This window comes from Lactuca serriola, chromosome 9 (assembly GCF_051521515.1).
Source record: "Lactuca serriola cultivar US96UC23 chromosome 9, Lser_US96UC23_V15, whole genome shotgun sequence".
NCBI classification, from domain to species: domain Eukaryota; kingdom Viridiplantae; phylum Streptophyta; class Magnoliopsida; order Asterales; family Asteraceae; genus Lactuca; species Lactuca serriola.
Genome location: NC_136416.1, coordinates 91,657,970 through 91,675,758, shown reverse-complemented (window position 1 = coordinate 91,675,758; position 17,789 = coordinate 91,657,970). Strand labels below are relative to the sequence as shown.

At 36.4% G+C, this 17,789-nt stretch overlaps 1 protein-coding gene across 1 annotated transcript; it reads left to right on the top strand.

The window, feature by feature from the left end:
• The first annotated feature begins 9,363 nt into the window (after window positions 1–9,363).
• Window positions 9,364–10,667, top strand: LOC145074662 (tropinone reductase homolog At5g06060-like). Its single transcript, XM_079020996.1, has 4 exons — window positions 9,364–9,731; window positions 9,848–10,064; window positions 10,130–10,236; window positions 10,329–10,667. The coding sequence occupies exons 1-4, from the start codon at window positions 9,420–9,422 to the stop codon at window positions 10,512–10,514; spliced, it is 822 nt and encodes a 273-aa protein (XP_078877122.1). The 5' UTR covers window positions 9,364–9,419; the 3' UTR covers window positions 10,515–10,667.
• The last annotated feature ends 7,122 nt before the right edge of the window (window positions 10,668–17,789 follow it).

The window sequence follows — 17,789 nt, the reverse complement described above, 5'->3', positions numbered from 1 at the left end:
ACGAACCTTAGATTGTCATTGACAGTTGTTCAATTATTTTAGTCAATCTGGTTCTAGTCTCCTTTCCCTCTTAACGCCCTAGGCATTTGGAAAATTTTAGAACTGTCGAATATTACAACATATGCAATCGATCCTATACCCGAAGCGTATGGGACACGATTCATAATGAAAAAACATGATAGTTTACCAGTTTCTTGCTATGATATTGCCATATATAGAATCCTTTTAAGTTGAATCTTTTCAACATAACATCCATATATGTCCTTTGACTAAATTTGATTAAAATTTCTCCATCCAAGTTTTTAGATTTCGAAACGAAGTATAATCTTCTCTCCCATAATTATAGCAAAAAAAAATTTCAACCCATGGAACTATGCAAAGTGAAACTTTTGTTTTCTATAATTAATATTGCTACATGCAATGCTTAAAATAATAATCATGCTCCCACTAACATGATAATCATATCCATACCAGCATAACATTTATGCTCCCACTAGCTATGACACGTATCCAGAAAACATTTGGACTTCTAGAAAGCAATACTTATTGACTTCCAAATTTCATACTTCTAATACGATATGCTTCGATAAGCCTTTATCTAAGCTTCTCAACCTCATACACCTTTCCATAGATAGCTTATATGTGTGTCTAAACAATTTCAACACTTATAACAATAAGTCTTAAATGTTTAAATTAATTTCCAAATCTCACAATTCGAACTATGAAGAGGGATGCCGTAATCATAATCGAATTTAAGAATGCAATTTACACAATAGCAAACTCCATAAAATCTTCCTAGTGAAAGCGTTTCCTCACAATCATTTTCATGAAGGAGAGAAACCTTATGACACTTAGATTTAATGGTATATGTATTCCTATCCATGTGAATTTGTCATAACCATAATCATAAGATAATGTTTATGACAAATCCAAAGGATAGAACTTATTCATTCTTGTTTTCTTTCCATCAAGGTTCCCACCATTGCTTCCAAGTTATTTAGCAGCTCACCCCTACCTATCAATGTACTTTCCATTTATCATGGTGCCTTGCCCCTATGCAAGCCGTTGAGAACACATAAAACTCACATGCATAGTTGACCAAACTGGAATGGCACAGAAACAAGAATATGTCAACACAATAGGTTACAAACCTCAAGTCGTGTGCTAGTGTTTAACTAGGTTTATTCTTGATTTGTTCTTGAAACCTTTTCAAGATCATATAGACTCCCACTAACCTCTTGACATATAAGATTCTCTTGTCAAGAAACATTTCTTAACAAACAAATATTTAGAAGTTAGTGCAGATTATTATCAAGACAAACCACTACACACAATTGGTCTTAGTTGGTCTTTGTCTTCTCCAAGACATCACAAGTTACCAATTTCAAACGTGGAAGAGTAAGAAAAACAATTTTTACTCTACATTTGATGAGTGTGTTAAAACTTCTTAAGATGTGTCACTCAAGTCAAAATCTTGGAGTATGGCTCTCAGACTTTATTTTGGAACGAAGTATGACTCATCCTTTTTTGATTTAACCATTTCAACAATTTCTGATTCCTCTTCTTAGCGATACTAGTGCACTAAGGAGTCTTTGGAGGATCAATTGTGATATGGTTTCATAATAAACAAGACGATCATAAAACATGATACTAAAGTACGCTCCCATCTTTTCAGACTGGAGAAACTTTTATCTTTCTTCCTATTTGATTCTTCTTATTCGTTCTGTCATTCATTGAAACTTTTCAATGATTCATAATTATACTTAATCTTGTAAGCATAACCATATTTACTAGACTTTTAGTAAATAATGACGAATAATCTTATTGTTCTTTGTGTTGGACTTGACTAGTGCACAACATTGTGTACCAGTTCTCCTAGTCCTTCACTTGACTCTTTGTCAAGCAATAAGTCTTAATTTTCCAAATATGAAGGTTCTCATTCATCATACAATACAAGTTTTATGATTCCAAGTTTCTGTCCAATTGAAACTCGGGCAACAAGATTCTTTCCTTATTTGGTAAATTCTCGACATTACCACAAATAACATAACTAAGAATCACATCCATTTCAACATTGCTAAAATAGAAATAAACATCAATTTTCATACATGCCATTGCAAAGAAATATAAATAAGACAAAAAACCAAAATTTATTTTATTAATAAAAGGTGCGGAAAAATTTGTCCTTACAATGCAATTCAAATGAAAACTATGCTATTACATATTCCTAAGCAATCTATCATAACTCTAAGCAGCAGTTCAAAAATCCGATCATCAAATCATGCGATCGAAATCCATATCTTCATGATCAGACTCAGCACGCTTCTTCCTTTAAGCTTCCTTTCTTTTCTTCAATCCTACAAAACACCAAATATAATCTTATCACGTCATCTATTTAGAATCTCCAAATAAGAACTTAATAGAGTCAGATAGTGGATTTTACCTGAAGTAGAGTCATACATCTTGACTCTCCCATATCTTAAATCTCTCAGGTAGTCAGGGCAGCTTCATAACCATTGCCCCTTCTTTTGGCAGTAGAAACATATGGATTCTTCAGGAATGGTACACGAGACTATATCAGACTCAGCCTTTCTCTTGCGTAGAGAGAACTTTTCTGGACTTTCAAGGTTTCCATTGCCCATAGAAGCTTGGGATATTGATTTACCAAACAAATTTGTTCGACTAGTGCGCCAAATCATTTCTGATTCAGCAGCAATAAGCAAATAAGTCAAATCAATGAGGGTCACGTCGTGTTCCATCATATAGTACTCTCTAACGAACTTACCATATGAATCGGGAAGTGTGTGAAGAACCAAGTCAACACCCAACTTCTCCGAGACATCGACCCCCAACATTCCCAATCTATCAATATGCAACTTCATATCCAAGACTGAGCGCATACCGACTTTCCATCTTCGTGTCTTTTTGCCAATAGGGCTTGAGTGACCTTGAACTTTTCAAGTCTTCGAACATGTGGGTCATGAAGAATTATTGGAGGAGGTGAAGGAAGTGAAGAGTGATTTCCATTTCTGCAATCCAATCGTGGAACACCATCTTCATGTGGAAAACTTTTTCCAATGGATTTAGGAAGACCATAGTTGATAGAATTTGACATCTACAAATCGGGAGAAAATTCAAGCTAGTTGATCGGAATCCTTGATATAACACCCAAATGAAATATCAAGGCTAGGACCCAACACAATATCCTACAATATGGAAGAAGGTTGTCGTAATCCAAAATGCATAACATTTGAAGGTAGGTAAATGACGATTTACCAATTTCCACAATGAAAAACGAAAATTGACAATTAAGTTTTAAATGAACTGAAACTCCTAGATCTTTTGAGATTCATTGAACTTTTCAATGGCATGTTTAAATCTCGAGTGTGTCCTTTGTTTGTGACTGGGATGTTGAGGATCACAAACAAGTTGTGGATAACCATGCATATATACATGGTGCCCCCAATGTTACAGTCACCTAATCGACGTACCGGTTAACCACACATGCTCCATCGATCTATGACAAACATCGAGTCAACTTGTATCAGCTTTGCATAGAGGCCAATTAGTGTGTCGGTTAACCACACGTGCTCCACTAACATCTTAGCAAGGGTACAAAGTGTAATTTCATGGAATAACACCAACTCCACATTTTTCCTAAAGTTACTAAGATTTAGGAATTTATAAAAGTGTTTAGTTACATTGTATTCATTATACTTATAATGGAAGGTTGTGTCCTATCCTACCCGTCCGGCAAACGACCATCCACTAGTCAAGAGTGCGGTGGGTAAGAGTGGATACCCAATGACGATCATTTTACAGGCCACTTCCTTAAACACCCCTTATAGACCAGCTTCGTGAATGAGGCATACTAACGGTAAGACTGACTCTTTACTCATACATATATAATATTAGAGTTTTAATTTTATATAGTATAAGGATGTATTTTACACTTTTAAAATACTAGGTGGTTTAATTTAATAAATTATAACTTTTAATTTAATTAAATATAAACCATATCATTATGGATTTATTAACTCTCTTTTAATTATACATTTAATTAACTTAATAAAACCATAAGGGTGAAATTTGAACTTTTCAAAAAACTAGGGTTTTAGAATTTAACATTTAGAAATTAGAACTTTTAATCAAAAATTTAAATTCCAAAACTTGAGGACAACTTCTGAAACTTTTCCAAAATATTAGGGTTTAGAATTTAAATATTTCAACATTAAACCTTTTAATCAAAAATTTAAATTCGAAAACTTGAGGGCAAGTTTTGAAACTTTTCAAAACCATAAAGATCAAATTACAAATACCATTAATTAATCAATTAATTAGTGATTATCCAAATTTAACCTAATTCTATCTTAAGGCAAGATAATGCACATCAAATAATACAAATAATTAAAGTTTATTATATAAGACAATAAATATCTTATTAAATGACAATTATCTTCTATTTGGGTTAGGATAATCAATACCAAACATAAAAAAATCGAATTTTAAGTGTTAAAAACGTTATTGGTAACTTTCCCAAGCCAAATCAGCAAAAAAATCCCGAAGTTTCCTCTGTCTGACCCTTGGACTCGCCGAGTCAGCCTGACTCGCCAAGTTCATCAACTAACTCACTGAGTCATTCAGGCAGTGGACCAAAAACTTCGACTTTCAGGCAATGAATGATTAAACAAGCATCAAAAATATCAAATAAACAGTCTAGGCTTTGATACCACCGATGGGTTATGAGCACTGCATCAATCCTATGGTGTACATGCAAACCCTAAAGCTTTGGATCTAGTTTGTCTAATGAACATGCAATAATCATCCAAAGCTCATAAACCTTAGATCTAGCATATAATAGTCGATATTATCATAATAAAAGGGTTTAGATATTAATTTGATTGTTATGTAGTAATAACAATCTCAATTCCTCTTGATCTTGACCTTTGAAAGCTTAGTGGCTCAAATGTTGCACCTCTAATGGAATCACAAACACCATAAGCAACAAGATGACTTAGGAGAACGAGGAAGAGCACCAAAAACGTCTAAGAATCCTTGGGGATTACTTCTACATGTTTTTGGGGCCTTAGGGGTTCCTTATATAGTTAGGCTATTAGGGTTATCAAACAAGGAAACTCTAATCTGACTGCTTAGGCCCTAAGCAGCCCATGGACTCCCTCTTTAGAGGCCTTGGACGAATTCTAATGGGTTTCTCCATAAATTTCGTCCACTCTAACTTCTATGGAGTCTGTTAGCCCATTTATGCAACTATCTTATAATTATAATATCAGTCCCCTTTATTTAATTAATCTCTTTTAGCCACATAATTAATTCTTATTAACTCTTGACTAATATTAATTAAACAATATGATTTCTATTCTAATATATTATTCATATAATATATTAATAAATCATAATTAATCTTCTTTCTCCTTAATTCATCCTATCAGTTGCTATGGTGAGGGAAACCCAAAAGGACCATGCTCACAATCGGGTCAAGTACATACCAAAATAGTTATGGGCGTAGACACCTAATCCAACAGTCTTGTCACATGGTTTCAAGTTGAATCAATCAAACAAGTGTGTATATAGTAATTTTTATGAGTCTGGTAAAGGAGTGATCATATCCTTATAGGTAGATGATATGTTGATCTTTGGTAATGATCAAAGGCAAGTTGACATGACTAAAGAGTTTTTATCATCTCGATTCTCCATGAAAGATATGGGGGAGGCATACGTGATTATTGGAATAAGAATCAAGCGTGAAGATTAAGGAATCTCAATTTCACAGTCTTATTACATTGGAAAGTACTTAATAAGTTCAACTGTTCAGATTGTTCTCCTATGAGTACTCCTTGTGATCCAAGTTTGAAACTTATGCCAAATACTAGTGAGCCATTTACACAACTTGAGTATTCAAAGGTTATTGGGTGTTTAACGTAGGTTATGACCACCACAAGGCCTGATATTGCATTTGTTATTGGAAAGCTAAGTACGTTTACTAGGAATCCAAGTACTCATCATTGACAAGAATTAAGGAGGGTGCTGAAGTATGTTAAGAAGACCATGGACTTTGGTTTGAATTATGTAGGGTTTCCTTTAGTCCTTGAAGGATATTCAAATGCTATTTGGATTACAAATATTGAGGATCACTCTTCTATAAGTGGTTGAGTGTTTCTTCTTGGTGGAGGTGTCATTTCATGAGCTTCTAAGAAACAAATATGTGTCACAAATTCAACTATGTAATCTGAATTTGTAGCCCTAGCAGCTACTGGAAAAGAAGCAGAATGGTTAAGGAATTTAATCTTTGAAATCCCTTGTGGCCAAAGCCTATATCACTTATCTTAACAGAATGTGATAGTGTTGCCACATTGACAAAAGCATACAATCAAGTTTATACTGGAAAGCCATGACATTTGTGTATTAGGCACAGTATGGTACTTAAGCTCATTACTCGTAGTATCATTTTTATAGAGTTTGTTCGATCTCAACAAAATTTAGTTTATCATTTAACGAAGGGGTTGGCTATATAGTCGGTAAGGAAGTTTGTTATAGGGATGGGTTTAAGGCCCACTTAATATCTATATGGGTGAGATACCCAATACCATTTTAATATAATGTTAGAAGTTCAATTCAATGTGGAAAGATTAGTTATGAAGATTGAAGCACATATTGGTCACTACATCCCATGGTATGTGCTTATAACATCTAGAGTTAAAGTAGGTTATTTAAGTTCTTAATAGTTCTTTTGAAAAAATGCATTAATAGACGCATAATATTGAAGGACTAACTATATGAGTGTGTGTCGCCGCTTCTGAAAGTTTGGGCTAGGATTTTATGAACTCATGAATGTATAAGGACACATAATTATAATAGTGTCAAGTATGAAACATTATATATTGTGTTTAACTTATGTGTATAGGACCTTCAGTTACTCAAATGGATTGAAGGATTCAATCCTTAGGACACCCTGATTCTTGAGTATTTAACATGTATATTATACTAATGTGAAAATTTAATCTCCAATATATTTTCATTAATACATGAGTTTGGTTTTGTGTTTGCTTTTCGTTAATTACAGATTACACTAAAATGGGAAGGAATGCTATGTACCACAATCGACAAATACTTAGAAATAAATTTTGTCTAAGCTCCCAGTTATCTCATCATTTAACCAAAAAAATTCCATTTTTATTAGTCTCCAAACTAAATGATCGAGCCTCGTCCTCGAGGATGGGGTCCAATTTAAAGGCGGCGAATGAGTGGATGGGGTCCAATTTAAAGGCCGATGAACGAGTTTAAACGAGTCTTGTCATGTACTTGACCGCCTTCGTTGCAATATCTATCGAAGATACCATGCAGTATGTAACGACGTCAAAATTTAAAAAAAAAATTATTTTTCAAACATAACATATCTCATATAATCATCTCAAAACTCAAGTGTATCAAATGTTATCATGGTAAAACATATCACAGAATCTCAAATACAAAATCTTCTGTCAGTGTGTACAAATCATGTCGGCGTCTTCCCGCAATCCTTGCTAGTACTTGAAACACATATCACATAACACGGTAGGCATAAATGCATAGTGAGTTCCCCAAAATACCACGTACATACAACTAACCACTCGAGGCTATAGCTCTACGAGACCTTCCGGTTAATGTATCTCAGGGGCCTTCCAATCCCACAATCTAAGTAGACCTTCCGGTCCTACTCTATCAACCTTCCGGCCCATACACTGCTGACCTTCCGGTCCATACACTGTTGACCTTCCGGTCCATATCATACTACTCATAACATATATAACACATAGAAACATATATCACATACTCGTCATAGCACGTAAGACCTTCCGGTTACACATAATTACCACTCTAGGTAAGGTATAGTGAGAAGACTCACCTCATATGATGTCTAGTAACTCCCGTGCTCGATATCCCCGAACTCGAAACAATCACTTAGCCCCCGCCTAATCACATAAAGTAATTATCTCAAATCAATAACGGCTTTCAAGGCTAGACTAATCCCTTCCTATGTTCTTTCGGAAGGCTAAAAGACCATTTTACCTCTCTAATGGTCCAAAAGTCCACATGTTGACCAAACCATACAAGTCAACAAAAGTCAATTGTAGGGAGGTACGCTGCGCGTACCAGCTCTGTACGTGAGGCGTACTTCGTGGTCATCCAGAATCGGGGAACTCGACCCCCTACACAACGCGTACTGGGATTACGCCCAGCGTAAGTCCCAGTTTCATATTTTAATGATTTTTGGTCTGAAAAGATTAAGACATAAGCTTATATCTCAGATCCAGGCACTCTACTGTCTCTTAAGCCATAAAGTCGAAACCTTTAAGCCTTTGCATGGCTATAAAGGTCACCAATCACTTCAAACACATATCCTCTTTCCCCATTAAGCCCTTAATCTTAACATCCAAGATTGGATTTTTATGGATTTATAACACAAGATACATTGAAATGGGGTAGATCAAGGTCCATGGAGTTCCTTTGCTCAAAATGTCTCCACCTTTGGGACTTAAACCCTAAAAATGATCCTATATGATGTTCATAACAAAAGAGTGGTAAAGTTTGAAGCTTTTTACCTTTCTAAGGAAGATCCCCACTCAGTTTAGCTCAGATCTAGAAGCTTGGACTCCAATCTTTCCTCTTTAAGGTGTTCTCTTCTTCTTCACAAGCACGCAATGACACTTTCAAGCTCAAATACACACACAAGTTTAGAATGAAGGTTTAGCTTTTTTAGGGTTTCACTCTCAGGAAATGGTGGCTGGGATGGAGGCCATAGCATTCATTTTATAGTGCTCATGTCTCATATAGGATTTTGAGTCTGGGTCCATTACGCCCAGCGTACCGTGTAGGATCCGCGTCAAAGGCACGTCCATGCGCGTACCCACTTGTCACCATTTTCTATTTTGGGCTAATTTTGACAACTTGGAAAAGAATAAGGATTAAAGAGATATACCTAAGTTTCAGGATGTTACATGGACAAACATTTTGCAATATTGTTTGTGATGGTTATTAGATCATTTGTCGCCTTTGCATGTATTTTAACATCCTGATATCCTTTAATACCATTGCATCTTTTCTTTAGTTACGATCATGGCTAAATGATAGCATCACAAGTTACTTATTTTCAATATTTCGTCTACTATTTAAATTTTATGTAATTAGGGAATGAGAATTTTTTGGTAAAAGCATCTCTATCTTTTTTTTTTTTTTTTTTGAGGTTGGCCACGAATAAATCAATACCATTGTGTATAAGGTCACATGCTTGTTAGAAGAAAGAAGATATTAAAAGCAAAAAAAAAAAAAATGAGAAAGAGCGATATATAAAGGACCAATGCTTAACGGCTTAAGAACCAAAATTGATATCGAAGATATAATAATCAACATATACTCGGAGCATGACTTCCTCAGCCGCCGGAAACTTTTCTGGTGTGATTGGAAATTCAAGATGGTCACTAGCCGGAATGACTGCTTTGGTCACCGGTGGTACACGTGGAATCGGCTACGCTGTGGTGGAGGAACTGGCGGCGTTAGGGGCAGAAGTGCACACCTGCTCACGTAACGAGTCTGAACTTAACCAACGCTTACAAGAATGGTCCGACAAGGGTTTTAAGGTCACTGGATCCGTCTGCGACTTATCTTCTCGTCCCCAACGGGAACAGTTTATCGAAAAAGTTTCCTCACTTTTTGGTGGCAAACTCAACATCCTTGTAAGCTCTTCCATTTCTTACCCTAAAAAGTACTCTTGTCTTCTTCTTCTTTCAGAATTTTACGAACTTGCACATTTGTCAGATTATTCACTTCCATCGAGCTTTTTTCCTTGTAGATAAACAATGTTGGGACGAATATCGTGAAACCCACTTTAGATTACACAGCAGAAGAGTATTCCTTTCTCATGTCTACCAATTTGGAATCTTGTTACCATATGTCGCAACTTGCTCACCCTCTTCTAAAGGCTTCTGGAGTTGGAAATATTGTATTCATTTCATCTGTTGCAGGGTTGGTTCACGCCTCCGTTGGGTCTATTTACAGTGCCACCAAAGGTATGGTTGTTTTGGCGCGAATCTGAGGAAAAAAAGGGTGAGATTTAATGTGTGTTTTACATCAGGTGCAATAAATCAGCTTACAAAGAATTTAGCATGTGAATGGGCAACAGACAAGATTCGGACAAATTGTGTAGCACCATGGTTCACTAAAACCTCCCTTGTTGAACAGGTAATATAGTGATAAGTATTATAATTAACTTCTTCATCTTCGGTTCTTTTTTTCTTTGGTGACTAATAATATCCCGTTGTTGCTTTGTTTAGTATATGCAGCTTGTTGGTCCTAAGGAGTTTGAGGATGCTGTGGCATCTAGAACTCCTCTGAAACGCCTTGCGGAAGCCAATGAAGTTTCCTCTCTCGTGGCCTTCCTTTGCCTGCCTGGTGCTTCTTACATCACTGGTCAAACCATAGCTATTGATGGGGGATTTTCGGTCAATGCTTTCGCATGAATGCAAATTGTTTGTCACGATTGAAATGTGTATTATCGTTTTTTATATATGATGTTCTCTATCAAGTAAAAGTTGAAATAGTATATCTGTGTTTCACTTTATAGTATGTTCTTGTTTAAGATCTTTATATATGTCATTGTTTTCATGATTTCATGTTTTTTCTTGTTCTCACAATCGTTATACAGGTATGCCCTTGTGTGTTATAATTCGGTTTCCTAGCTCGGTTTTAGAGGTTTAACGAGTTTGAATTTCGGCTTTTCAATTTCCCTTTTAAGCTTTGTGGTTATAGGGGGAAGTTGAAAATTTCTCAACTATGCAGCACTATCAATAATGCAATATATATTAAGCACTAGATTAAACAACTACTTACTTCACTAGGCTTTGCCTCTTATAAAAATGCTGTACTTAATATATATATATATATATATATATATATATATATATATATATATATATATATATATATATATATGTGTGTGTGTGTGTGTGTGTTTCTTAGAAAATAAAACATTTACTCCGATGTATCTAGTGTTTGTAAACTAGTAGAGCTGGTTTAAACCCTAAACAACTCTGTGTATCAGATTATTTAAATTTTTAGGGCACGCGCACTGACTTCAACTTGTTTTTAGCCTTATTTTATTACTTAAGTTAAAGCTCTGCTCGTGAAAGATCTAACAGACTTGGGTTTAGCTCGTATGCCTAAAAGAGGCCACTCTGGTATTCTTAAAGTGCGAGGTCGTTTGTTGTTTGTTAAGATTGTTTATTTCAATCCCCAATGAAAAGCATAATTGTAACTAAGGAGTATAACTAGTTAAACAGTATAAATGGGTTTATAAAATCAAGTAAACTGTATTACTTGTTTTTTAAGGGCAATATAATGACGAGACTACACAACTTTTGCCAAAACCCTTGATATGGAAAAGTCTAAAAGAGAGCAAATATATAAAAAGGCGTATGGTAGTGATTGTAAAACGGAAAGAAAGGAAACAGATACTATTTAGTATTTAGTTAAAGTTACATTTGACAAAAGTTAAAAAATGATCTATGGTTTTTATTTTTTCCTTCAAAAAATCCTTATGAAACTTTATTTTGCGCAAATGGTCTTTTTGTCTGAAACTTTGCATTCAAATTGTCCTTATCGTGGATGTATGTTTATAAGTGTCGTTAACATGCCCTATGTGCATTGCATACGAGGGAATGTTCGTTAGTTTTTCCATTTATAATTTTCACCTCCTCCATGTACTCTTATAAAAGGTCAAAAGCCATGACACCTTCTTCTTTTCTTCTTTATCGGAAACCCCTCAACACCACAGTCCTTTCGTCGCCACCACTATATCTTGGATGATGGTCACCAGCAAACCCATCCCAACCCGATCTTTTCGTTGTTCTGCTCTAACATCGATGTTTCATCGCATCGCATCATTCTCACCTGTGTGCCTCTAATGAAAATCATCACCCCACCTTACCAATAAAGCAGATAGGAAGGAGTTAGGTTTAGTCTCACACCAGCCATTTGAAACCCATAACACAAATCCAAAAAAGTTTGTCAACCCCTAAACGATTCATTTGTTTCCTTGCTTATGATGATTCGAAGCCCAAAATGCACTTGGAGATTTGTCATAATTGATTGTCTCAGAAAAAGATTATTCAGTCAAGGGTCGAGCATGATGTTCAATGAAATCGATTTTTGAAGTAATTAAACCCATCTGAAATCAAACCCATATAAACTACCACCTACTATGTGAATCTTTAACAGATTGCAACCCAGTTGAGGGGTGTTTTTTTAGCATATCTCTCGTTAGAAAAATGTCGTAGGTGGTGGTACATGATAGAATAGATCTCCATATGAGGGCACGATTTATGGGTTTAATTTCTAGATTGGAGGTGGTGTTTGTGTTGGTGTTCAATGGCAGTGATGGTGGCGATGGTATTATATATCGGAGGTGCGGTTGGGGTTGATGTCGGAAGTTGTGGTGGTGGTGTTTGATGAGGAGTGGTGGTGTTGTTGGCGTGTAACATCCAAAAATTTCAAGATAATTTGAACTTTTCAAAACATTTAAAACCCACAATTATTACAAACTAGTTTTCAAAATAGTCCGTATCAGAGTTTTTCCCAGAAACATAAATAAAACATGAGGAGCTGTACGATCATGCATTCGCCTTGCCGCGATCCCCCGATGTATCTAAAACAATAAACTAAAACTGTAAGCCCTAAAGCTTAATGAGTTCCCCCAAAATACCGATACACTGCACATAACACATGTCACACCCCCGAACCAGGCGGCGGAAACGTTCGGGGGCTGTCGTGACTCAATTGAATATCTTAACATTGAATATATATGAAACGTAACAACATTCGTCACCATGCATTAATATAGTACAACCAGTAGAGTTTACATGATGTACATTGTTTAAACATTACATTCCCAAAAATAAATTGTTCGATTCGTACATAAATAAACTGCAAGCCATCACTGAATATGATTTCCTTTGATTCACTAGTTCCCTGAGAATACAAGTATTTTGAAAACGTCAACATGTGAAATGTTGGTGAGTTCATAAGCGGTATTTGAAGAAAAACAATGTTTCGTATCGTTTGAAGACCACCAGAAAATCCGATATTTTCTGAAAAGAAATGCTTTTGAAAACGTTTGTGAAGATCCATAGGTATGCTTGTTTGTTTCTATACTTGTAAAAATTGTTCTTTGAAGTTATATGCATTTCAAATCTGTATGTATTGAAACCCCTAGGAAAACCCGATGTTTTCCTAATTCCTTGAATTCCATGAAGTCACATTGAAACCATTGCATAGCGTGTAGTGTCAGTCCCAGGCGACTTTGGATTATTTTTTAGCATGATTAATTGCTACAAACACGCATTACACAAACGACCAGTTTATAGCTATACTAACGATCCCGTAGGCGTCGTCCGTACTAATCACGTTATCCAACCGCCCTGACTATGTGTAGTCCCACATCCGAAGAGAAAGAGGCCACGAAGACCTCGATGACTCCATTAACCGGTTAGGGATAAAAAAATGTACCAGGGGTCCCAGACCCGCCTCGCATGAAATGTAGACTTTACTAGCAATACCAAAGGACCCTTGGGGACCAGTATTATACAAGCCATTGAAAGTCCTTTTACGTTGTGTTAGATCGGTAAAACCCAACACTTCGTAAGATAGAGGTCTTCGGGCCTTAAGATCAGGTCATTGGGCTAGCTAGGCCCAACAAACAAGATTTTACACTTTTGGGGCCCAAAGATGGTGCGTAGACGTCTGTGCACACTTGAATGTATATTGAATTCCCAAACGTTACTTGTATGAATCGTAGTGTCGTAGTGTCGTCGTGTTAGTAGTTTCAGATTTTATTTGTTCGAGACCGAACCAATTCGTTTAACAACGACTTCTGGTATTGTAGTGTATTGTATTTCGTCGATAGTCGCGGTGCAATTATTTGATCAAATTGCGTGTATTGAATTAGCCTTGAAAGTTTTCTATTTTCAACCCCTCATTGTTTGTAATATTTACTTTTTCAACCCTTTAATTAAATTCTTTCCGGTTTGGTCCTTAAATCAATTTTTCATGACATTTTAACACTAAAAATTATTGAAATTAATATTTTCCAGCATATTTTTCATAGAAAACAGTCTAAGTCCCTGAAAATGCAGTTTTCTCGGTTAAAACCCTTCTTTTTCGCAACTTTGACAATTTTGGCCCAAATTGAAAAATTTTTGCAACTTTGGTCCTTTTTAAATTTAAAAAGCATTTTAAACCTTTGGAAAGGACTTGGAACACTTATAGTCCACTTTTTTACAGAAAAACACAGTTTTGGCCCTCCGAAACAGAAAATCTCGCATAATGGGCCTCATTGGGCCGAAAATGTCATTTTTAGCCCATTAAACTTGAAGTTTATGTTTTTAATCCTCCAAAAGAGTATATTTCCAGAAATTGTTTTATTGAAACTGTTTTAACACACCTCATCCATCAGAATTCGTGATATGACAATTTGGGCCCTTAACTTTGTATTTTTCACATTTTAGGTCCAAAAATTGTGTTTTTAGCCCAAAGAGATTGTTACTAAGCCATTTAGCTATTTTTCTAGAAGCACTTTGTATGTAGAAATATATTTGATGCTAAAATCATTCAACATAAAGTATATCTCGGTTTTGAGGGGTTTTATGGCTAGATCCAACATTATAACACACAAAAGCACACATATAAGCATGGAAATCATACAAAGCATACAAAACACATATAGATCTACACTTTCACTTGTATTCCCCCCCCCCCCCCACAAAACTCATAAAAACAGAAAATAGGGGGTATGAAGCTCACCTTGGGTGTGGTTTCGGTTTTGAAGAGAAGATGGAAGAAAAATGAGGTGATTTTCGGCCCTAGCTCCCCTTGATGAAGATCTCGAGTTTATGGAGTTTTCTAGGAGTATGATCACCAAATAAACTTGTTTAGAATAAGTGATCTTATATGAGAGGGGAGTTTTGTAACTTAGACATGGAAAACTTACCAAAGGATGATGATGATCTTGTGAAATCTTCTTGAAACACAAGCAAATTTCGAGATCCTTGGGTGAGGAAGAAGAGAGAAGTCTTGAGTGATTTAGAGAGATTTTTGTGAGGTGTGTGTGTGTGTTACCCACGGCCGAAACAAGAAGAGAGAGGGAGAGAGAGAGAGTTGCATGGAGAAATAAGATTAGCATAGATATTTGAGGAGTATTAGCTTGGATAACCACCATGTAATAATGAGGTGGCATGCATTAAGTCAACTTCTCCATTTCCTCTTGGGCTTGGGCCTTGGGCCGAGAATGTGAAAGGAAAAAGGAAAAATTTGGGCCTTTTCCCCTAAGCCCAATATTAGAGTTAATTTGGGTATGTTTTAAGCCTAAAAGAATGTGGTAGGATTTTTATATTTTTATTGGACTAGTTTAGGTTATTCATGTATCAAGGCTTTTAATTCATTTCATTCTAGGCCCAACATGGCCCAAAATGTTGAAATAAATTAGTGTGGGTCCAATTAGAGCCCAATTAGGGTTCTAAGCCCATGATAGTCTAATTGGAAGCTTATTGGTCCATTTGGATCCAATAAGGAAGTCCTAGTCCAAAGTGGACTTAAACAAGGACTTCTAGGGTCTCCAATTGTTTGTTGACTATTTGTAGTACTTGTATGATGTATTTGATTGAAGTTTTGATGTCATAATAGTAGGTGTCAACCATGTTCTTGAGTTTTTGATTCACATTAGCTTGAATGTATAGAATACATGACACAAAATTTCCAGTTGTGACAACACATATACAAATAACATGATATACTGGGTCCACAGTTTTACAGACTCGGTTACCCCCTGGGCCCACAGAGTGAGTCTAGATTGCCTTATGGGCCTGCAACTCACATATGGATTGCCACCGAGCCCATAGTACGAGTCTCCCTCAGCTCGTATCTGGAATGCTCCCGGGTTTGCTGGTTACCGCATGGAGCAGTATCTCCTCAACCCATCTCACATAATATGTTGACATATACCATAACTAATGCACATACAAATAATCATACATAATCAAAGGTAGTTCTATAGATCTACCAGACTAGCATACCATTGGCATACATTACTAGCTCAAACTCAACATATCAATAACTACTAGAATATCAAATCCAATGGGTCGGCCGTGGTACCTTAGACCTGTTAGTATAGTGAGGATAACTCACCTCGCAAGTAGCTCGGAAGATAATGTCAAACTCTTCCAAATATAACTCCAACTCCAACACCTATATTCGCCAATGTCCTTTGCTATAATATCCAATTTACCAAAAATACCCTCAGAAGTTAACTGGTCAACCCTTGGTCAAAGTCAAAGTCAACTGCCAAGGTCAACATTCCATGTTAACCTCAACTCGTTGAGTACCCTCAGCTACTCGTCGAGTTCCTTGCATAACTTGCCAACTCGCCGAGTCACTCGTATGACACGTCGAGCCCAAGGAAATCTTCATCGGACTCGCTGAGTCATTCTACTGACTCGTTGGGTCTACGACAATCTTCATCGGACTCGTCGATTCGACCATGCCACTCACCGAGTCCCTTCGGTCCTTCATCCATACAGACGCTTTTTAAGCCATGCCAAGGCTCCATACTGCAAATCCAAGCTCCTAGGGCATGTTTATCATGTAAAGTTGCAAAGTTTACGTCCATGCAAGGTGCTAATGACTTAAAGCAAGCTAAAGAAGATGTTTTAGGAAAAAGAGCTTCACCCACATGCTAAAGACTAAGACTTTATGATGATAAGAGCCAAGATGAGCCTAGATTTGAAGTTGCAACTTTAGATCTTGGTTCATCACTCGAAATGCAACACCAAATGCCCCAAAATGGACCCAAAACTCAATTATAAAAGGGATCTAGCTAGAAGAAGCTCAAGGTGATGACTTGATACCTTCAAATGATGATAAACTGAGGTAGACTTCAGATCCCCAACTGTTCCTTGCTCAAAGCTTCTTGATCTTCAAGCCTTTCCTTACCAAGATCCACCTTTCAAGCTTAAGCACACAAGTATGGAGAGAAAATGGAGATTTAAGGTTTCTGGACTCACAGAGGCTATAAGGGACTAAGGGAGGCTAATGATTCCTTAAATAGGGTGCAAAACCCCAGAAATTAGGGTTTCACCCTCTAGCTCCAACTCGTCGAGTCACTCTTCCGACTCGGCGAGTTGGTCACTTAACACGTGGCCCCAAACCCGCTGCTACTCGACGAGTCAGGGCATCCAACTCGTCGAGTAGACCTTGAAACTTAAAAATTAAATCCATAATAATAATACCTGAGAATCGGGGCGTTACATGGCGAGAAGGAGAAAAAATGGATAATGGGACGGTGGTGGTGGCAGTAAGTGGTGGGTGATTGTAGCACTAGGTGGTAGGTGGTGATCTTTTTGAATGTTGAGAGATGGAGAGGGGGAGAGGTATATGAGAAACGGGTATTTTAGATATTTCATATTTTGTTTTCTATATAAAAAATAATAAAATAACAATGATGTGTATTTTTAATGCACTACTTTTTTATTTATAATTCCTAGTTTATTGCATCTAAACCGCACCATACAGGCAGTGAACCCGATCGAGTATAGTATAGTTTTGATAAGCAAGGGTGTCGAACACAAGGGGAACGATAGTGAATTAATTTAGAATGTTTGATTATAGGTTACATAAAACACACCAAAGCAGTAAAGAAATATTTATGGAATCACATCTCAAACAATTGATTAAACAATAAATCTCGA